This window comes from Protomyctophum bolini (genome assembly GCF_963924005.1).
Source record: "Protomyctophum bolini genome assembly, chromosome: 18".
Lineage (NCBI taxonomy): Eukaryota > Metazoa > Chordata > Actinopteri > Myctophiformes > Myctophidae > Protomyctophum > Protomyctophum bolini.
Window position 1 is genome coordinate 14482698 of NC_137879.1, and position 23269 is coordinate 14505966.

General features: G+C 42.4%; 1 protein-coding gene across 1 annotated transcript; it reads right to left on the reverse strand.

The window, feature by feature from the left end:
* Positions 1 to 191: 191 nt before the first annotated feature.
* Positions 192 to 13955, reverse strand: LOC308333538 (ectonucleotide pyrophosphatase/phosphodiesterase family member 7-like; the record flags this gene model as incomplete). The annotated part of the gene is made up of 11 exons (XM_080789997.1): positions 192 to 278; positions 432 to 470; positions 3041 to 3110; positions 3230 to 3347; positions 4282 to 4531; positions 5159 to 5791; positions 5972 to 6117; positions 8916 to 9189; positions 12327 to 12386; positions 12870 to 12935; positions 13941 to 13955. The coding sequence occupies 11 exons, from the start codon at positions 13953 to 13955 to the stop codon at positions 192 to 194; spliced, it is 1758 nt and encodes a 585-aa protein (XP_080646123.1).
* Between the last annotated feature and the right edge of the window lie 9314 nt (positions 13956 to 23269).

Here is a 23269-nt window from a genome sequence, read left to right on the forward strand (position 1 = left end):
GTGCGAAAGGAGACAAAGAGTGAGATATCTTACACTCTATGGTCTGCCGCCTGATGATATGCCTTCTATTAATATTTATATACACAATATGGGACATTGGTCTGCCGCCTTATCCTTATCTTATCTCCATATTAGGCTCAAGGCATGCACCGTGCAGTTGGCAAACCTGGCAGCAGTGTTCCACTACCTCTTCAAGGCAAGCTCTCATTGAGGCTGAAGAAGGTGCCCCAGCGCTGGAAGACTGTCTGCATGTCCCGGTGGGCCTGGTGAGTGACTTCCTGGACCCCGAATAACAAGGCAAACATTGCCTTGTTATGTTTGTTTTGGTGCTTTTTATTGCACCAAAATTATTTGTGACGTTTCGAGCACAAGGCACTTCTTCAGTCTGAGCTCGACATGACTTAAGGCAAAGAAACTGGTGATGGACTAACGGTGGAGCATGAAGATGCCATCAACACCAGCATCACCATCTGTGGGGAGTAAGTGGAGATAGTGGACACATACAGTACAAGTCCCTGGGAGAGTACATACAAACTGTGCTGGACTGACAACTCTTGATACCCTCTACAGTCTACAGGAATGGATAGAGCAAGCTGTTCTTCCTGAGGGGGCCGGGGCCCACATCCTTTAATGCGTGCAACAAGCTGCTGCAGGTGTTCTATAAGGCTGTAGTAGCCATGCAGTGTCCTCTGGGCTGGGGAGTGAAATCAACACAAGGAATGCCAACAAAGTCATCAATCTGGTGAGGAAAGCTAGCTCAGTAGTTAGTGGTTATACAGAAGGAAGAGCTGCTGTCCTGATCAACCCCCTTTTATCCTCTCCATGTGATAGTGGGCATGACCACATTAAGTCACAGACTCATCCTGCCCGGCCACCACCACAAAGAGACTTACTGTACTGTACAGTCATTTTTGTCAGTAGCCATCAGGCTCCACAACTAAGCCTGACCACCATGTTCTAATCTCTGGGATTTGACTCCTGCTTGACTCTGGCACACTTGCATTACTGGGATGTAAACTACAGAAGTTTATACTCCCATTAATGGGTTTATATTATATTCATGGTTTGGGTTACATATTATCCAGATACCTGTTGATACTGTAAATAATACAGTCTCGTACTAACTGTTGGTAATCTGCACACTCATTCCTGATTCGTTTCCTGCTGTTGCTGCTAGCCTATGGCACTAGAATTTCCTCAGGGGGGTAAATGAAAGTTTATCTTATCTTATGATTACCTAGGAGTTCATGAACATAAACTGGAATCTACTGTCAGCTCTAAGGGCACATTATCTATGTGTTCAGTGGTGGACAAAGTACACAACCCTACTTAAGGCAGTCCATTGAAGCATAGATACCGGTAGTCGTTGAAGCATGATAACAATGGAAAATGCACTTGCTCTCTCACCAAATATTACTCCACTAAAAGTGAGAGTTGCTCTGGCACCTTTTTATTTGAGTTAAAGTACAGTTACTTTTGAATGTACAAAATTACATTTAAATTTAAAAACATTTATTGTTTTCACAATGTTACAGAACCTTGAAACCACCTAATGAAATCATATATGTGCATTCATTAGGTGGTTTCTACTACTATGCTACACAGATACATTAATACATTTAATAGCTGACTTCAAAGCTATGTTTAAAAGTAACAGCCTTCATGGAAATGTAGTGGGGAAAAGTACAATATTTGTCTTTGAGATGTAGTGAAGTAAATGTCAAGTTAAAAAAAAGTTATTGTTACTGTTCATCACTTTTTTGGATGGAGGAATAACAAAGAGATGGGAGGGGGACACAGGGAGGAGAGAAAGAGAGAGGCAGATCAGATAAAGTAATTATAACCCAAATTATGCCAGCCTCATGGATCAATCTTAGTCAAATGGCCATCTCATAAACTAGTGTTGATGAGATTTCTGAACGTATATGACCTCAAGCTTAGAGGCCTATAAGGCCAGTTCTGTTTGTTTCTCACATCCACTGAGATCTGAGATTGTCTCACTCCTGGGGGGAGTGAGACAAGGCATGCAGGGCCCAGGGGTGGAAAACTTACACTGAGTGGTCAGCTGCCATATCTTCCTCCCCATATAGCCCCCAGGGGCTATATGGCAGTTAACAAATTACGGAACTAACCATGTCAAACATGGATGAAAATTGAAAACTGCTGCGAATGGTTTGATTGAATTCACATCTCAAAATACACTGGAGTATTTGCGTGCAAAGGAACCAAAACAGCACCCGATGGTTCACAGAATGGCTGCATACCAACAAAAGTGAGGAATGCCAGCAACACACCATACACAGTATATGTTCTGAGCCAACACTCTCCCCAGGCCTCGCACTGTCAGGAATTCCAAGCGGGACTATACTGTACCATTTTGCTCACTGGAGTTTCTCGTTGACAGTAATTACATTTTACTTCGTTTTTAATGTATTTTTTTGTAGTAGAGTCTCAAAGTTGCCATTGCTTTAATGTTTTTAAACCCTGTAGCACTTTGGGTGTTTGTGAAAATGTAAGTTAGTAGGTCTACTAGTAGTATAAATTAATGTTAATTTATTAACTAAGTGTACATTCTATTTTAGATCAATAAAGATTCAATATTGAATGTATTACATCTCATACACAAGCCTACAAAAGAGTAAAATATTCCTCAACATTGTAGCAACAATCAATTAGTAAGGTAAAGAAATATGATATGATATATGTACTGTAATAATCATAGTTGAGTTTTTGAGGGTGCTGTGTGCAATTGGTCCTGCTTCTATTATATAACATTTGCATCGTATAGTTATTTAGAGTAACTAAACCATACATGGTCTTTCGTTACAGTAATTCCTGTATATTCTAAACATACTGTATCAACTGCTTTCATCACCTTTTACAATCACAGAGTTTGTACAGTATTTGGTTACCTCCACTATTCTACTGTTAACCATTGACCAGCTCCATTGTAGCAGTTGGTGCTTGTTCAAGAGGCAACATTGATAAAGACTGTGAAGTACAGTCAGTCTTTTATGTCTCAAAAATTAGTTTCTTTCACGCTCATGTCGTCTTTGTCAACACAGCTTTTTACTTCAGACTTGGGAGGAAGACTGCCTTTGATTTGATCCCTGGGGAACAGAGAAAGAAAGGTACACGGGTAAAGAGTCTCATAAAAAGAGGGCTGGTTCAATTCATTCAATTTTCATATCAGCATAGATAATCTGAATAGATAAAACATTTTATTCACCTCCTTTCTGCCTTGGTCCTTTGACACATGGTGTGGACAGTGGCCACTATGAACACTAGTGCAAGGAACCCAGCCACCGCTGATAAGCCGACAAAAACTTGCCACAGAAGATTGCTCTCTGGAATGGTATAGACAAGACAGCAGGGCATACAGTTAAGTGGCCAGGCAGGCAAACAGGCAGCCAAGTAGGCCAAAGATGTTAGTGCATTCATAGACTGATAATCCCATGATGTCCAGTTGGGTGATAGTAATCATATGACGCTATCATTATGGTAGATTATGATCTTTTATCTACACAGATGACTGCTGTGTGCATTTACAGAAAATGCTATCTTTTATTGCATCAGTTTATCTGCGATCGAAGCCATTAAACAGGCCAAATCCATCCATGCTTCCCTGAGGATAAAGCCTACTAATTTTGGTGACCCCAATGGCCCTTAATTGCTGTAGTGACACCCTTAGGCCAAAATGTCCAAATACAAGGTAGTTCAAAATCTAATGGGCAGATTGCCATGCAACTTTCTGAGCACTGTCATGGTCCCCACGAGGATGAACACTAACCATTTAAGTGACCCATGACATTGCCTCTAGCACCACCCGCAGCCAAAATATCAACTTTGCACACATCTAATAATCTAATAGGCAGATTGCATACTGAACTCTACTAACTTTTGTGACCTTGTCCTTTCCTCTACCTCTAGCACCCCATTCATTTATGATTATACAAAATGCCCAATATAAAGATATACAATTATGCCATTAAAAATAAGTTTTACTTTTGTCGTCAGATATGTGGGCATGGGACTGAGTTCAAACTCAGTTCAAACCACTTAGCTCCACAGCCTGTTGCTTTAGATGTGTGTTCTCTTTGGCAGTTCTCAAGGTAAGGTTTGTCCAACAGGTTATTGATCTGTATGATCTGTAGTTCTTGTCTTTCTATATTCATAATGTGTTTAGTATGTAAGTCAGACATAAAACATGTTTTATATAAATAAATAAAAAAGGAAAACTGAAATGCGAATGAGGATGTTCACTCATCACAAATATCTTACTATCATTGTTTCCTCCAGTGACTTCCTTAGGGACCAGCATGTGTCTGGTGTTGTCCAAATGTCCATCATTGACCTCTGGAGTTATCCCCAGAATATGACACATCAGTGGGTACACGTGGACCGTCTCAAAGGGCCCCACTACCAGGTTCTCCTGGAAGTCAGGACCCACTGCCCTGAAGAAGGGCTTCATATCCATATGTTCATTGTCAAAGCCATGTTCTCCTTTGTGGAATTGCACTGGACCCAAAGGCTATTTGTTGATGAGAAAGAAAGGGGTTCATGTGTTGAGTTTCTTTCCACTGCAACATGTTAATACTGCTCAGTTTGTCCTGTTTAGATGTAAAGCTTAGATGCATGTTTAGATGCCTCGCACAGTGGGGAACATGAATTAGGCTGAATGCATCCTGAATGTAACTAAATATGAATATATCCAACTAGGAATGTCCTGGTCCAATAGGAGTTTTTCTTTAGCCAATTCTTAATTTCTGATATCAGCTGATACCGATTTATGCAGGCAAGGAGGATATTATAGGACATCTCTACATCCTACAAATCAATCCCTCTCACATTCAGGGATGCTCGCCAAAGTGGAAAGTGTATTTTCTTTAAAAGACAGCTATCTCAAAGATTGTGTGTTGTGAGGGAAAATTGGGAGGCTTTTGGTAATATTTCTTCCAACCACTTTCAACCATGCCAATGAAAATAGTGGAAAAAGCTGATGTACAAGTGCACACCGCATTTTAATTTTAATTTTAATTTTTTGGAGATAGCCTATTTGCTCATTTTGCAATAGGGCCCCGGGCCCACAGCTAGAGAGACTATGGCTATTTGGGGACCCTTAGCATTAAAAGGTTTGGGAACGCCTGCACCAACTCACCCCATTAATAAGATATCCAGGATCAGCAAAGAGGATGAGAGGCAGGAGACGTGGGTGTTTGCTGTAGTGCAGTCTGGCTGGCATGTCCTCTTTCTTATAAACATGTAGGTGAGGGTGGCCTCCTTTCAGAGCCTGGTAGACCTTCTCCAGCATGCCTTCTTTGGGAAGCAGCATCCCAGCAGGACCATGATCCACCAGATGGAACTTTATATCCTTCCAGCTGAAGCCAGGAATCTTACCAAGAGTGATCTCTTCAACCAGTTCTCCTTTGAACACAGTGGTCATCCCATGGTCAGCGGTGATCATAATATTAAGGTGGTCTGTGAGGCCATGTTCGTGAATCTTTTCCCGGAGGTAGCCCACGGTGCGGTCCACTTGTCGGACCATGACCTGCCTCTCTATAGAGTCAGGTCCAAATTTGTGCCCAGTCTTGTCCGGTTCTCCAAAGTACAGGGAGACAAAGGCTAGGTCCTTTTGAACGAACCATTCTCCAATCACCTTGTCGATGTTCAGCCTCCAGTCCGTCTCATTGGAGTGGTCATAGAAACGGGGTTCGACTTGCTTCACATTCACAGCCTCATTTTCATAGGTGGCTGCAGTAGCAGGGAAGTGGAGAGACCCTACCTTTACACCCTTGGAGACAAAACAACAACAACCTGTCAATATGGAAACAAAACAGCAAAATATTCCCAAATGTTTTCACAGACAGACAGACGCACGCACGCACGCACGCGCGCGCGCGCACGCACACACACACACACACACACACACACACACACACACACACACACACACACACACACACACAGACACCTGTCTCTGTGCTGTAATCCAGATGGGCAAGCTGCCATTGTCCCAGTAGGAATGAACAAACTGTGTCTCATAGTACTGCTTCTTCTCCTGGGTGGTGGTGTTGAACCACATGTTGTGGATGACACCATGATGCTCTACATACCGCCCTGATGGAAAGAGGTTTATTTGGAAGTTAATAATTAAATAATGGCAATTTACAACATAGAACAATATATGGTAGTCCAAGTGCCAGTAGTAACCCTATAAATAATAGAGATGAAAACAATATTGGTTTACATCAGATTGTAATGTGTTATATATGTGTGTCACACTCCGCTCCTCTGCCTTTCTATTTGAACCGTGACTATGACTCCAAACCCTGAACTTTTACTATGGCGTGACCATTTATGACATGACCATTTTGTGGTTATAAAGTTCATGTTCTGTAATGCCTTGAATGTTAAGAAACTAGGAAACCTTTATAGACACCCCTGGTCTATAAATGTTTGGTGGTTATTGTGCCCTGTATTGTCCTGATGAAGGTCGAATAGACCGAAACGTTGAATAAAGAGCAACATTTTTGACAAGTTTTCTGACAGTGTGCGGGACCCTTCTTTGTTTTTCAAAGATAACCTTTTTAAACCGGTTATCAATTAACCGACCTGTGGTTTCATGTTTGAAATGTCATGGGCTGAATAGTAGTCTTCAATGGACAAACAGTTATTAAAATCAAGTGACAGACATAATCATAACACCAGAATTGCCAGCCTCGGTCATTTATCACTCCCTGCTCCAAAAACGAACCTCCTTAAACAAAAGTTATGTATCGATCAATATCATTTTGGAGCATGTTACCACCTCACATTAACATACCGGTAACACATAAATTATCTTTCAAATATGCTTTAAAGGAACACTTGCTACAGCTTGCTACATACCCATAATGTTATTCTTATTATGTTGCATTTAATTTTATAGAATAAATTGTAATTTTTTCATTAGCTCTGGTCCATAGCTAGACCTAGAATGCCTGAAACAACAAGAGCCACCAGAGCTATATTTTCATGTATTTAACTTTGTTGAATGTATTTGTAATTACCGTATCACCGTATGTATTTTTTGTATGTATTTTATATGGACCCCACTGCACCCCAGGAAGATTAGCTGTCGCCACGACGTCAGCTAATGGGGATCCAATAAACAATAAACAATAAATGCACTGCGTGTCTGCGTAGGACGCGTCCACTCACTTCCCGTAGGGGTGAACGACGCACAATTGGCCTGCAGCCAGCAGCAGCCTCAAGCAGTAAACATCATCCAACAACTTTGGGGCAGTCACTCGGGCAGATACCACAGGCATTTTTTTTTAGAAGCAAAGAAATGTATGCTTTAGTTTTATTTAGTAACTAACTACAGTATGATAGTGTAGCTAGCTACTTTGACGTTAACCGCTCAACTTTGAGAAAACCTCTGGCTAAAGTGGTATATTCCAGGTTAAATGAAAACAGCTGCGGAGCCTGCGCGGGATATTTGTTCAACAAAGAAAACATGGACACCACCAGGCCAGCAGGTAAACAAACACGTTTTATAGCTGTTTATGTCCTACTAATACAAAACAGACGCCAAGACCTTGAAGACAGCCCCTGCTTTTCTTCAAAAAAGTGTAGCAAATTGACCAGGCAAGTTTATTTTTAATGGCCCGCGGTTTCACGACTGGACTGTAACAGCGCCGTCCAAAATACAGAAAAGGTAACCGAGGGTCCCGAAGCAACATTATGTCGTCGTCATTCCCAAAACATGAGTACCCTTTTGGGAATGACGACGACACAAATGTTGCTTTGACCAAACACTGGTGTGAAGTAGCCTAAACTAAAGGCTACATTTACTTGAGTTACTGTACAGCAGTCAGCAGTGCATGGTAACAGCTAGGTAGGCCCTACGCTCGCCCCTTTTCCATCTCGCCCACTACTCTACCTAGCTGTAAATAACAAACATAATTCATGTTTGTGATTATTTAAAAGGTATTATCATATTAATTTATCATTGTTAAGTTCACTCTGTATATCCACGGGCATAATATGATGATGCCATTACAAAACATGGGCCACATGGAAGAAATGTGATTAATAAAACGAAATGAACTGCTAGAAGGTCCTAAATTAACTTAATTAAGCACCGTCTCTGTGACAAAAACACAGGGAAATCCCTGTTACTGAACAAACACGACTACTTACTATCACAATATACTAGCGCTTTAATCTTTATTTTTAACCGAAAATGTTCATACAGCCATTATGTCACCGGTTATCAATTAACCACAGACCTGTGGTTTCATGTTTGAAATGTCATGGGCTGAATAGTAGTCTTCAATGGACAAGATGCACTGAAATGCATGTCCTAAAAAGCTACCAATGTGTGCGACCACCTTCTTGCCCTTGAAGACTACTATTCAGTTTACTCTCCTGTGGACTGGCACCACTACTGGACTTTACATTTCTGTGCATGCACAGTGAAATATCATTGGCCACAGAATTCTCACATCAGGCTTGACCTTGATTGATCAGCAAATATATGCCCATTGTGTGCAGAATACAATTTATTAGAGCCTTATTTGCTTTCTTAACTGTATTACTGTTCAATATTTAATGCGATATGTGGGCTATTTGTTTAATCAAATGTGAAAGTCTTGACATTTGACAGTCTGGATCAGGACCTACAGCCTTGATTTCAAATTAAGGGATAGTAAGCTATCTTAGGCAAATAAAATATAGAATTCTGCAAGACTTATTGGGCTCCCAGTCAAAGCTTTATAACGTTTACTTTCAACTAAAGAGTCTTCTTCAGAGTTTTATTTTATTTAATCATCTATTAGGCTTAATGAAATAATGTTATTTTGGAGGTTAGTAAGAATAGGTAATATTTTGATTACATTCTAGACACTTATATAAAAAACGTGAGTGTATACCAGTGAGGAGGGTGAAGTGCGTGGGACTGGTCATGGTGAGGAAGGGTGGTGTGACATAGGTTGCCTTCACTCCGTCCAGGGCCATCTTGTCCAGGTTGGGGGTGTCCACATCACGGTCGTAGTCCCAGCGGAAGCCATCAAAGGAGATGAGCAGCAGCTTGTTCCTGGAGGAGTCAGTGCGGCCAGACCTCCCCCGCGGGGGAGCAGCAGCAGAGGGAGAGACAGCCATGAGGCAGAGGAGGAGAGCCAGGCCTAGCGGCAGCATGATTGGAGTCTTTGGAGGTAAAAACGATGTTCTCATACACCGTGAAGTCCTGACTGAAGATTTGCTTATCCTCCCCCCCCCACAAATGTCTTGTCTTACTGGTTTTCTGATCAACTCGTATTAGCCTTTTAAAGTACTGGATAAATCTCAACCTTCAGATCTTCTTGTTCTCACTCCAGCACACCCACTCTATGGCAGAGTTCCTACAGAAAGGCAGATAACACTATCGTCTGTCTATCTGTGCACTCACACCCTCGAAAATTACACCTCCTATTGCAGTCTTTCAACTCTTAATTTCTTATCTTATCTTGTCATGTGCAGAATATTGTACTTGGGCTGTAGGCTATTGTATTTTTTCATTTGGCAAGAGGGGATAGTACACTGGATGAGGTGGATAAAGGTGACTTTCATAGCTTGATATAATTTGGCCCTCACCACTCACAGTGCATAATCTGCTTTACCAGAAAGACAGAGCGAGGTTGACATTATGATGCTGATTTGCCATGTCAAATGAATAATTTATATACAACTACAGGTCGATTCCAGATTCTACACACTCCCAGAGCCTGTAATTTTTCATTTTTATTGTCATTTGTTTGTAATGCCCCTATGGATATATTTTTTAATCTATCATTCGTCACTTTTTAAACCTTTATTTATCAAGGGTAGGTTCGCTTAGCACGAATGCTCTTTTTCTGCAACGCCCTGCATGACACTGAAAATAATAATACTCAATACTTGTCCTGTTAACTCGATAATGACAACCTTCTGCTTGGAATTCTCTTTACTTCAACACTAACAGTCCATGGTCAGATGTGATGGTGTAATCCTGAGACACATATTTATTTATTTAATTTTTAGGAGTTCACTTGTCAGTCTGATTGAAACTTGATTTATAAATCATTATCGGCTTCCCACACAATAGAACTACTAAACCAAATCTAATGACAAAGAAGTGAATGACACAGGCCACCAGGTGGGGACAGTGCTCCATGGACCAGTGATGAGGCTTTGCCTGTCCATCCATCTCATTATCAAAACATCAATCCTGTCTCCTGCTAGAACCACAAATCCACAAGTTCTCAACAACAGACCCCTTCTGTACCTCAGAATCAATTCTTCCTATTGTAGAATGTCCCGCATTGCTCATCCACAGTGATAAGATTTACTGTTGCCACGCACTGTTTGGCAAATGTGTCATATTATCATATTTTAATGTATTTTTTTGAATAATGTATGTATGAAATATGTATGAAAATAATTGTATGAATCCCCAGTTCCCCACAAAACGAAACATGGAAAAAAGAGGTTTGAAAGTTATAATTGTTTGATTTGCATTATGCTGGCTTAAATTGTCTCAGTGAGCAGAAGTTCTCTTAATGATTGACGCAAAGCAGGGCTGTTTGGCTTTTAAATACATTTGCTGTGTCTACAATCTGGGTATATAAAGGCTTAGGCTCTTCTAAACAGGTGTAGGCAAAGATTGACCAAATCCACTGGTAATCTCTTACTGTATTTTAAAATGCTGAGGTGGAATTTGAGTTACTTTTACTAAGAAGTTTGATGTATGCAATGAATGTAGCCAGACAATCATAAAGACTTACTTCATGGATTAAGTGCAATTCCTTGATGGTATTTATTTAATACATTTCATTAAAAAATTGCACATTAATGAAACCTGTGAGGACTTTTGCCATCTGGCTAAAGAGCCACACAGGGAACAGGGATCAGTATGTGATTCCTAAGCACTGGCTAAAGTAATAGTATTAATTATACATTATTTTAATTCAGAACAAACGGATGAATTATTACAGTAGTTGCCGGTGTTGTCGTGGGTGAATTCTAAACTGGCTATAGCTTTAGTGGTTAACAAGGGACATGGCCTTGTTTCACCTGAAAGCTCACATAGAGGGTAAGTTGTTGATAGATCCTCTGTGCCCTGACACTCTCCAGCAGTTTGCACCTTGTCATCTCAGTATGAATGACAAATACAAAAATAAAAATACTCAAAGGGAATCTTCTACTTCCCCTGTGGAGATTTATCCAAAATATTTATGATATCTTTCCATGAAAACTGTCTATCACAACAGCGAGGGCACAAGTCTTGGATTTATCCTCTTGCCTTGGCCCTGCTGCAGACTGGGTTCAATTTGTGAGGACAGATCACATTCGTGAGAGAGGAAAGTATACAATCCATATATGCATAAAGGGTTACAGAATTCAGATAATTAGTTGTTGAGGCCTGTCTGTTGGGCCACTCGACTTGTCAAAGACAATGAAAGAGGACACACACACGCACGCACGCACGCACGCACGCACGCACGCACGCACGCACGCACGTGCCCGTCATGCACGGAGAAAAATCTATATCGATGAGCTATCTCATTTGATGGTGCCTGACCTGAGAGCTCTCAGGTCCCCACTGCCCTTTGCTCTCTCTGACCAACACTACCACATCCTAAAATCCTTAGTGTCCTCTGTCTCCCTCTGGTGCATGTGGACTGCAAGAGCTGGCAGTGGATAACTAAGAAACTGATATAGATGGCAGTAATTGGGGATCATGTGGGCGTGTGTATTTGCATGCTTGGTGAGTGGGCGGTGAACGTATGCTTCTACTCCTGAGATTCTCAAATTACATGTTAATTCTGAGAAAACGAGTGAGCGAGCGAACGAGAGAGATTAACCAGAAAGATAATGAAGCTACATCCATCCATGTGCCCACCATCTGTAACCCCTGGTAGCCCTTGGCTGTAACGTCTCAGTGTTTTACTGCCGACACATGCTTCTACCTCTTCTCCTGCTCAGTAAGCCACAAGCACTTTAATTACCTGCAATTAAGAGCCAGCTCGTTAGAGAAGGAGCTCAAGGAATGGCAAGCAGGAAGGAAAAAGAGAGAAGTCAAGAGGAAAACTCAACAGCTGCCGGTGGCTGTGAACTGCACACTATGGCTGGTGTTTGTTTGGGATGTAAATCTGCTACGTTGTGACTTATGTCTCTTGAAAGTCGGCTCAGCAAGAGGCTGTTTCTCCACAGTTACCCACACTTAAAATGATGCTGGCAGAAGCCTTCCAGGCAGCACTTCTGTAACCGGCGCTCCCTGAGGCTGAAGGAGGTGCTCCAGCTCTGAAATACCTCCTGCATCGTACCGGCACACTAAGCCAGTTGCTGACATCAAACACCATGAAGATCTTGGGGGGCTGCAGAACCTAGTGAGGGGTGCATGTGTTTGGACCGACGTACTAACAGTCCTACAGTCATGAGTCCGACACCCTACCCAAAACATAACCTCAGAGGTAGCCATGAGTTAGTTTTAACCTGCCACGGGTTAGTTGGAACCGGCCGTGCATGTGGGGAGCGACGGTGTTGTCGGACTAATTCCTGTCCGACTGTTAGTATGTCTAACAAACGTATGCACCCCCCTGGTGAGTGACTCCCTCATACCCCATATCGGGCCTGGAGACTGGAGCACCTGGTGACTGAGGGACAGAGCAAGCTGTCCTTCATGAGAAGGCTCGGGTCATTCCAACTGCAACAGGCTGCTACAGATATAGAAAAAAGCGGAGATCCGGGCACACTTAATAGTTAAAAGGAGGGAAACTATATTAAACCGACATGTTTCGACCTATACCGGTCTTCATCGGGGCTTATCCCGATTGATCACCTTTTTACTATTTTTATATTTAGTATACCTGCACATCTCCTGAGCACCTGGTTGCTTCCTTAAGGTTGGTTTCAGAGGGGAGGATGAGGATCCTCTATGATGAGGTAGCAAACATGAGCACATTCAGCCACAGATTCATGGCTTCTTGGCACACTGCAGATTGCTTTGGCGGTCCTTTGTGCTGGGGGCTGTCAAGCTCCACAACCACGCTTGACCCCATCGGAGAACTGTTCTGTCTGGTGCTGATATCTGACCTTTGATTACTGACTTCTGCATGGACTCTGGCACACTTGCACAAAAACTACTAGAATGCACATTGCATCATTTGTAATTATACCCGTTAGGGATAACTGTTGAGAGACTGTACTGAAATTGTAAGCTACTGTGTGTGTGTGTGTGTGTGTGTGTGTGTGTGCGCGCGCTACATTTTTATTACATTTTTATTATTAATCTTGGTTTGGTTGTTGACTCTACCTGTACCTCTCCTGTTTTTTATTGTCACTGTTGCTGCTATGACACCTGAATTTCCCTTTGGGGATCAATAATGGTTTATCTTATCTTATATGTACAAGCTGTATAGCATATAGTGTGGGTGCATGTGTACACACACACACACACACACACACACACACACACACACACACACACACACACACACACACACACACACACACACACACACACACGCTCAGCACTGAATGCATTTGCACAAACAGTTTTTTCATGTGCATGCATGTCTGTAACCATGGAATTGATTTTTTGTTTTGTGAATGCGTGTTAGTGTGTATATGTGCAAGAGAGACAAACGGAGAGTAAGAAGTGGGAGAGAGAGTGTGTGTGTGTGTGTGCGTGCGTGCGTGTGTGCAAGCGCAGTGCTGTCGCCCTAGTCTGTGCTGCTTTGACAGTGATATATGGGTAATTTAAAAAGTCGTTCTTTTCCACAGAGCGGTCTGCAGTCAGACCAGCCAACCGCAGCCCATTCCCCTACAGCACTGAGAAAACTCATCTACATCCACTCCAACACACACACACACACACACACACACACACACACACACACACACACACACACACACACACACACACAGAGCTAACGTACCATGCACGCCAACATCGCTGTGTATAAACAAATGCATGTTCTCGCAGTTCTCGTACAAACCACTTTCTGTGAACTTTTATGCCTTTGCCTCCGTTATTATTAATTCGTGACCACACTGGGTATTGCCAAACCTTTTCCTTTTGATTGTTCATTGCGAGTCTGTTTGCAGATGTGGGCTTCGTTGCCATGTGACCTCAGTGCCTCCAAGATGGATGTCCAATGGCAGAGGTCAGTGTTGTTGTCCTGGAAACCATCTACTCTGATCTTCAGCCTCCACGCTTCAGGCCATAACTAAGTAAGGAATACAGCCGCTTTGTGTGTGTGTTTGTGTGCTCACATGTACATGTCCATGTGCATGTTGGTAGATGGCGCCATATGATTCAGTATGGCTGGCTCCTGGCCTAGACAGACCGAGCACCTCCAACTTGGTGATTTAAGATACACGCACAGCACACACATGAACATGCAAGAGATGTTTTTCATCCTTACTGCCGTCACACATGCATATCCTCCATACCGCCACATCTAGCAAAACATTTTGGACATATTGTTGTTGATGGCTTTGTGATGCCCCACTGTCTTTAGTTGATGAGTGACATCTGATAATATGCTACCCTGGAACCTCCTCCTTGCTTTCTTTTCCTTTCCTTCTGCTCAAATGATAAAAAGAAAAAAGTGAAAGAAGCTGAAATCCACTTTCTCTTATTGTTTTCGGGTTTCTCTCTCTCTCTCTCTCTCTCTCTCTCGGTCTGCCAGTGGAGTGGTCCATGCAGACAGCAGGGCTTCCCTCCTGTTGTGTCTGTGATGGATGAGAGCTGTGTGTGATCACTCCAGGATGACACACACCCCTAATCCTCTACTCTTCTGTCGCCTCCCATCTCTCTTTTCTCTTCTCTTCTCTTCTCTTCTCTTCTCTTCTCTTCTCTTCTCTTCTCTTCTCTTCTCTTCTCTTCTCTTCTCTTCTCTTCTCTTCTCTTCACTCTTTCTCTACCCTGGTGTCCCACCTGTCCAGTTTGAGGAGATAAGTCCAGGGGTTAATGCTCATGTTCTCTTGGTGTCTTTGCTACCACGGTGACAGATCGTCACAGGATGCTCATGGGAAATCCAGTATGTTTATGCTAATCTCTCCCCGTTAGGCTGGTGGTGTGCCCCCCCCCCCCCCAAGCCCCAAACCACCACCCTCCAAGGCTGTTCCCTGCATCCTAACAACATGTCGGTGAGATAGAGCTGTCACAGCACAGGTATGGCCGGAACACACACACACACACACACAAAATGGTGTCCTGCTGTATCTATCAGTGCGGTCTCATCTGGATAGTGGCTGTCGAAGATATCAGTTCAGACACATTGTCATCGATGGCTCCTGTAAGAAGAATTAATGGCAATGCTCAGCCAGCCAGCAGGGACATACCAAGGCTTGGCCTGGCGGGCAAACTCTGGATGGTTGGGTTGTTATATGACACAATGTGTGTGCTTGTATCTGTCTGTGTTTGCATTAATATGTGTATATATAAAGGGGATTAGGCTTCGTGTGTGTGACTCTGTGTGTGTGTGTGTGAGATTGATAGTCATCAGTCATTGGCCGAGGCAGCGATGGAAGGCTCGTAAAGGTTGCTCTCCATGAATCAGAGGTGAGCAGCCGGCCTAGCCCAGCCAGATTGATGAGGGTCCAACGCATGGTTAAGTCTCATTTCATTTACAAGCACCAGCTAACACACACACACACACACACACACACACACACGGAGAGGGGAACATAGGGCTGTCAATGTGTGTGTCTGCATGCATGCATGTGTACACAACACATACCTGTCTTTGTATGTGTCTCGCATGCATGTGTATGTACATAACTGTGTGTGTGTTGTGTGGGTTCATGGGCCTCTGAGAGGGTCAAATACCCCCTACTGGTCTGGTGGTTTAATAGAATAGTAAAATCCCCTCTGCCACAGGCCCGTTAAGGAATAATAGGCTGGTTGACATGGATTGATTGCTGCCCATTGGCAGGCTTGATCGTCAGAGCTTTTACAGCCTCCTTAGAACACCGTTTCCCAGAAGGCCCTGGGAAAAGCTGGTGATGGAGGGAAGCAAACAGATTGCTTGCTTTATAGTCATGTTCACATGGAGTTGGTGGCTCAACATTTATAGTCATGTTCACATGGAGTTGGTGGCTCAACATTTATAGTCATGTTCACATGGAGTTGGTGGCTCAACATTTATAGAGAGACAGACGCAGCTACGGCATGGTGTCTTCAATGCTTTTCAGGTGAAGGACCCCTTCGCTGAGAGAAAGCTGAAGCAGGGACCACCACTACCTATATTATTGTCTATATTGTATAAAATTGTGTCTCATATGAAACGCCAGTTCAAATGCAACTTTATAAGAGGCTTTCAAAGCTAGCAAACCATATTTAGCTGAATGTCTCATCAATGTCTGTTGACTGTTGAGAGCTTTGAGACTATAGCTTGGAAGTATTCAACAGATTTCTCTTTTAAGTGCCTATATGCGTCTACATTCAAGCTTAAGTATATGCATTAAGCATGAATCGAAGTTGCAATAATACAGTGCTGTGAATTTGAGGTGTCATATCTAGTGGTCTGACTCAACACTGATGTTTACTTTTTGTTATATAACAGTTACTGCATTTTTATTTAATTTGACCTCACTGCCAAGTCACTGCGATAAGGTCTTGGATGACATACTTCCAAATGTTAAATTAATGCTTGGAGTTCTCTCTCTGCTAGCATTCAGCCAGACTATACTGTACATCAGAACACAAAACTCTATTACCTGGGATCGGCATCATTTATCGCTGTCCCTCCCTTTAGCATCAAACATCACAGCACTACAGATTGCAGCTGTACATTTTCATATGGATAACCTTGGACACACACACATCCCCCCCCCCCCCCCAGTGTTAGCATTGAGTGGAGATGTGAGCCTCACGGCTCCCCTGCAATCTACTGACATTGATCTGAGAGAAAGATCAAACTCTGGCCAGACAGTCCCAGGAATCCTGCTTTTCATTAACTCTTACTGTGTGTGTGTGTGTGTGTGTGTGTGTGTGTGTGTGTGCGCGCGCGCGTGTGTTGGAATTCCAAGCATATCTGAATATTTCACAATGCGTCTTGGGTGATATGAGTATACATCTGATTTGGTAATATTTCTGTGAGGCACGTGTGCAGCGGGCTGTGACAGCTGCCTCCTCTGTGTGTGTGTGTGTGTGCGCGCGTGTACTGAGGTCTGTGCAGGTTACTCCAGAGTCACTGGTAGGGTCATGGTGGCACCACCAAACCTGATAAGCGCATTAGACCAGAGAGACAGAGACAGACGGCCGTCAGACCAGTCAGCCAGACAACCTGTCCTTAAAGCCCATCGCTTGCAGGGCTCAAAGCCAAATGCATATCCTCAATTTATCTCCTAACCACTAAAGCCATTTTATATTTGGTTGTGTGCCTCATAAAATTGGGGAAATAGACGACCGTGTTACTGGTGGGGGCTATTTAAAAGATATTTAAAAGAGGTTAGAGGAGACTATGGCATCATTCTGTAAATAATTGGAATCATTAATATTGTGAATTTCCTTTATGTGATGCCCTTGGCGACAACTAGCTTACAGACAATTGGTTTGTTAATTTATTAATTATTTGTAGTCAATTGATTGTAGTGGGGTACAACAGACAAATGTTGACCTATGGACCTATTTTGACAGGATATATTTACCTAAGGAGGTAATGTAATTGGATTTATTACCTATATGACTGTTATGACATGAGTGAAGTGATTTGAATGCTGCCAAAAGCTGCCATGTTGGTATTTTTTTTTACAAGACTTGACTAAATTGCCTAGTGTTTTTGGGTGGGATCTCTGAGTGCTCTTACAAATTGTCTGTATTTCTATAGTGCTTTAGTCCAAAGTGTTTATAATGTAGTAAATGTACATATTCAACAATTCTCACATTCAAACACCCATTGTGGCAGCAGTGGCTCAGGAGGTAGGCTTGGGAATCAAGTTTTCCAGTTCGATCCTGGGTCTTACTATAGATGTGTCAAGCAAGACATTGGACCCCTAAGCTCTCAATGAGCAAGTTGGTGCCTTGCATGGTTTCACCTGCTATCAGTGTGTGAATGTGTGTGTGAAAGGGTGATGAAATGCACATTTTAAAGTGCGTTGTATTAAGGTGCCATAAAAGTGCACCATTTATATCAATTCATCATTTACCTAAGGGAAATCATGCAAGTCGCCAACCTAATCATTTCAGCATTTAAAGGGTATGTGAGGCATTTTAAGTTTCAGTGTCTTGCTAAAGGACAATTTGACGTGAAGCCAGCAGGAGCTGGTGATGGAACTGGGAACCTTCAGCCACTTTGTCTCCTGAGCCACTGCTGCCAATACTAGTCCCGTGTGAATATACATCTCAGTAATTTAAGCAAAGCCTCTTTTTGGCATACGATTTCTTCTCAAATGGAGTAGAGACTGTTGTGCGTTGAAATCGTTTTTATTAACTTGTAATCAACCTCCCCAGCATGGACCCCATATTTAGAAGGACCAAACTCAAAGCTCTTAGGAGAGTAAAATCTTCAAATCTTGAAAGTAGTAGTAGTAGTAGCCTTGCTGAGCCCATAGGGCAGGAGCCTATCTTTTGTTTCTATAGTGTGAGGCATCTTGTTGTACACCCCCTGGACATGACGCTAGTATGTTGCAGGGACTTACCCCCAATCCAACCCTTGATGCTGAGTGCCAAGCAGGGAGACATTGGGTCCCATTTTTAGAGTCTTTGGTATGACCCAGCCAGGGATTGAACCCGACCTCCCAATCTCAGGGTGGACACTCGAACCACAAGGCCACTAAACTAAACTAAAAAAAAAGTAAAGAAAAGTGCTACAGGGATAACTACAGGAAATGACTCCCACCATGGGTTCCTACTAAAGATTTCCATTGGAATTCTGCCTTTTTTTTGGATGAATTTAAGATAATTACTGTGTACCAAACACAGACTTTATTTTCCACACGTTTCACACAGATCATCTTCACAAAACTCAACATACCACAAACTTAAAAAGATATTTTTTTAAAATTAATTAAGTATTAAATCGGCTTCAAAATCCACGATTGAGATATTAACTGCTGTGATTTATGTTACAGAAAAATGTTCAACACTTTTAGGGTTATATTAGGTTTATAATAACCACAGGGTTTTAGGACTGATTGGGACTAATACTGTAGCATTCTATTTAAGTGGGATTATCCTTGCTGAATGATCTGCTCGAATTACCCTGATAAGTAAAAATTATATTACAGACAGGAACAAATGATCCCGGCACATAGACTGTAGACCAACTGTAGATTGATTACTGCAGACCTGTGCTCCTGCAATGGATATAGATTTATCCACATTTCAACAAAACATTTATTCTTCAAGACAGGAAAAAAAAGCATTTCACTCCCATGTGGTATGATTATTACATTGTTTTATACATAATTCTAGTCCGGGCCTTTTGTTCCTTTTTTCTTTTTTGCCCTTACTTTGTAAAGAAAATAAATAAATATAATGTCATGTCAAATAGTCTATCAACATTGCTGCAACATTTTTCTCCCCCAATTGAGCAAGTGAAATCTATAGAAGTGTGAGCGTGCAATTGTTTATTCTTTGATCTGTGTAAGTGTATACTCCACCAGTGCACCCGTCACAAAGATTCTATTCAGGTGTACGATTTTTGAGTGACACAGATATGAATGTCAAAACCAATTCATTTCCTCATGTGTAGTCTTTGGCAGGAACTAGTTAAAAAAATCACTCCCGTGTGAAGTGAGTGGAGCTCTTATCATCACACATCTTCATGATGTATGATGATATTGGCAATGGGAATTTGTGTTAGGAGTCAGTAGCACAAAATAGCCGATTTGCTCGTCTACACATACATTCTCATTTCATTGTCAATGGCATTTAAGATTTAATGTTTGTGTTAACACAAAAATAGCACATAGGACACATAGGACGTAAATTCTCCATTCATTGTCAATTACATTTAATGTTTGTGTTAGGACAAGAATCTACACTATAGCTGAATATAGGAGACTATAGCTGAAAAACAAGACTAATTTATAATGTCAATTTGTGGTTGGTCACTAGTCTACTGTGTCATAGTACTGTAGTATGGGTTGATTTCAACCTTATGAAACATACAGTATGGTTAGATCCTAAAAGAGCTCTCAGAACAAGCAGGAAAGGGCAGTTTCTAGCTCTGGCTGCAAAGGAGGGACGGACATCCACATAGCGTAAAAACAGCTGACCATTGAAATTTAGCCCCAGCGAGTGGCACGTCTCTGACCACTGCCCCACCATCCTGAGATGGTCTTTGAATAAAGAGGCGAAACATCAGCGAAGGATGGCTCCCAGCTGAAGACCCTGCAGCTGGTATTTAGGTACCGGAGTAGGTGTGTCAGGCATGAACCTGTCACCGAAACTAGCTGTGCATAATGGATCATAACAATGAATGTAGTAAAGGAAAAAAGAATGTGGATTTAATGACAGGAGGAAATGTGTTTAATTTAACCAGAATGGGTTTACCCATTTTAATGTGCAGAAGGAGGCCTTGAGGTCACACAGTCACAAGTAATAGGACAGTGTATAGTACTGTACATGCCACCTGTCACCTTTCACCAATGGCTCTAACGCTACCCTCTCAGTGTGACTTTCAAGAGAGAGGGAGAGAGACGAGAGGCTCAGCCCTCCTTTCTCTGTCTAAGTCTTTCATATCGGAGAAAAATGAAGTGATCGATTTTCTGTCTGTTTCTGTCTCTGCTGGGAATATTAAAACAGACAGTGAGGTTTCACACACGCCCACCACTCCCCCTAACCCCTCCATTGCCCTCCTCTCCTCCTCCGTTCTCTCCTCCCAGTGTTTCTCTCTCTGCTCCTGAACTACCTCCAAGTTCGCTCCCCCCCGCCCCATTTGTACCACTTTCTCCGAGCCGTCTTTTATCCAGCACCTTCCCCCCCCCCCCCCTGCGCTCCCAACCCACTTCTTCTCATCTCCGTCCCTCTTAACTCCTCCATTAGGAATCCTACTCCTGGCACCTTCCCTCGGTCCTCCTCCTCCTCCTTAACCTGCCTTCCTTAACTCCTCTTGATACCCCTCCTCCCGCCCGCCCAAGGAAGGCTCATTCCATGTGGTAATTTTATTATATACTTTATATATATTTATTTATTTTTAAACATGACCCCTGTCAGGCCCCTTTTTCTCAGGGGTTGATGGGAAAGGTGCGTTTGATGGCAGATTGAAGTAAAGGATCGACAGAGGGAGAGAGGGAGGCTCATTCATAGCCCCAGGCACAGGCCTGTCAAGTAGGACCCTTCCAACCGCAGCCTTTCAGTTTCACCTCCCAGTGTTAGCCTCCACTTCCATGCTGATCTGAGGGGCTGAGGGAGGGAGGGAGGGAGGGAGAGAGAGAGAGAGAGAGAGAGAGAGAGAGAGGGAGGGAGGCAGGCAGGGGGAGATGGATGAGAGAGAGAGGGAGGGGGAGGGAGGAGGTGATGTATATTAGAGTGTGAGCAGGCCATCTTATTCTTCACAGGCTGAGTTTGTAGCGCTGTGGACGGCGAATAAGAAATGGGCTGCAAGATCCATCATGAGCACAGGTCTTGAATATCTAATAAAAGCTGAGTAAGTTTTGAACTGACCGACTTCACAGACCTCGTTAGAGCTACAGTATATCACCCTGTTGCTGATGGTGTGTTTGGCCTTGGAACGCTGGGCATGTGTGTGTGCACATGCATCTGTGCAGGATCCCCACCACAGGTGTGTTTTGATCAACTGCAGGAAAACGTGTACCTACAAAAACAAACAAATGTTGCAGCATGCCGCGCACACATGGTAATTTGACTTGTCCTTATCTGATCCGGTCGGATTTAGAAAATCTGATTTTATAAATAATGGATACGCCAATCCAGCCAAATATTGTCCCAGCATTTGAAAGCAATTCAGCATAGGATCATCATCACCCTGATTTATATAATAATAATAAAACTTTATTTGTATAGCACCTTTCATGACATGAAATGCAGCTCAAAGTGCTTTACAGAGCAATGGAGAAAAGAAAAGCAAGGCATAAACATTAAAACACAAGAGCAGTAATGCAATACAGTGAGGACATGAATAACAAAAAATAAAAGATCAATTAAAAGCAAGGGTGTAGAAGTGGGTCTTGAGCTGTGCTTTAAAAATGTCTACAGAGGCTGCCTGTCGAAGGTATAGTGGGAGTTTGTTCCATGCCGTTAAGTTGACTGGATGCTGAGTATTGGTGATTTAAGCTCTTAAAGGACGACATCACCCATTTTCAACCTATCTTCACTAATGCTCAATGCTCATACTATGGTACAATTTCTTTGTCTACTCTGTGTCTCAGAGGAGGGCTGTGGAGTGTGGACTGTGGACTGTTACCTACCAGTAACATCATTGATGGGGAATCCAAGCTAATAAATGTCAGGCTTTATATTCCTGGAAAGTTGGCATGCTATAAACTTTATAGCATTAATTAATTATTTTTGTTATTGACGTGAGAACGGCTTTCTTTATAGTATAAAGCAAGCCGTTCTCACGTTAATAACAACAAATAATTACAATCTTGTTTGTAGGTGGGTGTCCACAGCCCTCCGATGACATTATTTTATAATCTCATCATGAGCATTATTGAAGACCACTTATATGAAGATAGGTTGAAAATAGGTGAAGTCGTAGAATTTAAAAGAAGTCATATTGTATAGCTATTGTATGTCCATATCGCACAGTGCCAGAATTCTCAAGTAAATAGAAAATAAAAAGTGTTAAAATGAACGGTAATTGAAATTGTACCTATCTCAATTAACTTTTCGGGCAAGTGGACATGATGGTCTTGCCCGACGCACTTGCCCGACGGGCAAGTGCCTTTGAGACCTTAGTGTCAACCCCTGAATGCACTAGCACTTTACTGTAGCTCGCACTGATTGGTCAGCTACTGCCTTATCAGCCCTATAGGGCCCCTCACCCAGAGCACATAAAAGCTGGGGATGTGATAATTTATATTACATTCTTCTTTCCAAGAATGGTGTTGTGAGGCCTTATTCCCCAGTTCCCATACAAAACACACCCTATGGGGAGGTGCTGGTGGCTGTCTGGATAATTATAATGTCCACTGTTAGATTTGTTTTGTTGAAGATTTGTGTTGCCTGTTTTCCACCACTCTGTTTACTGCCTCTCTACTATCCTATCTAATTAACCACTTAAGCCCTGGCTGTATACTTCATTGTACGTCATGCCAAATGTGCTATTTTTTATTTTTTACAATTATC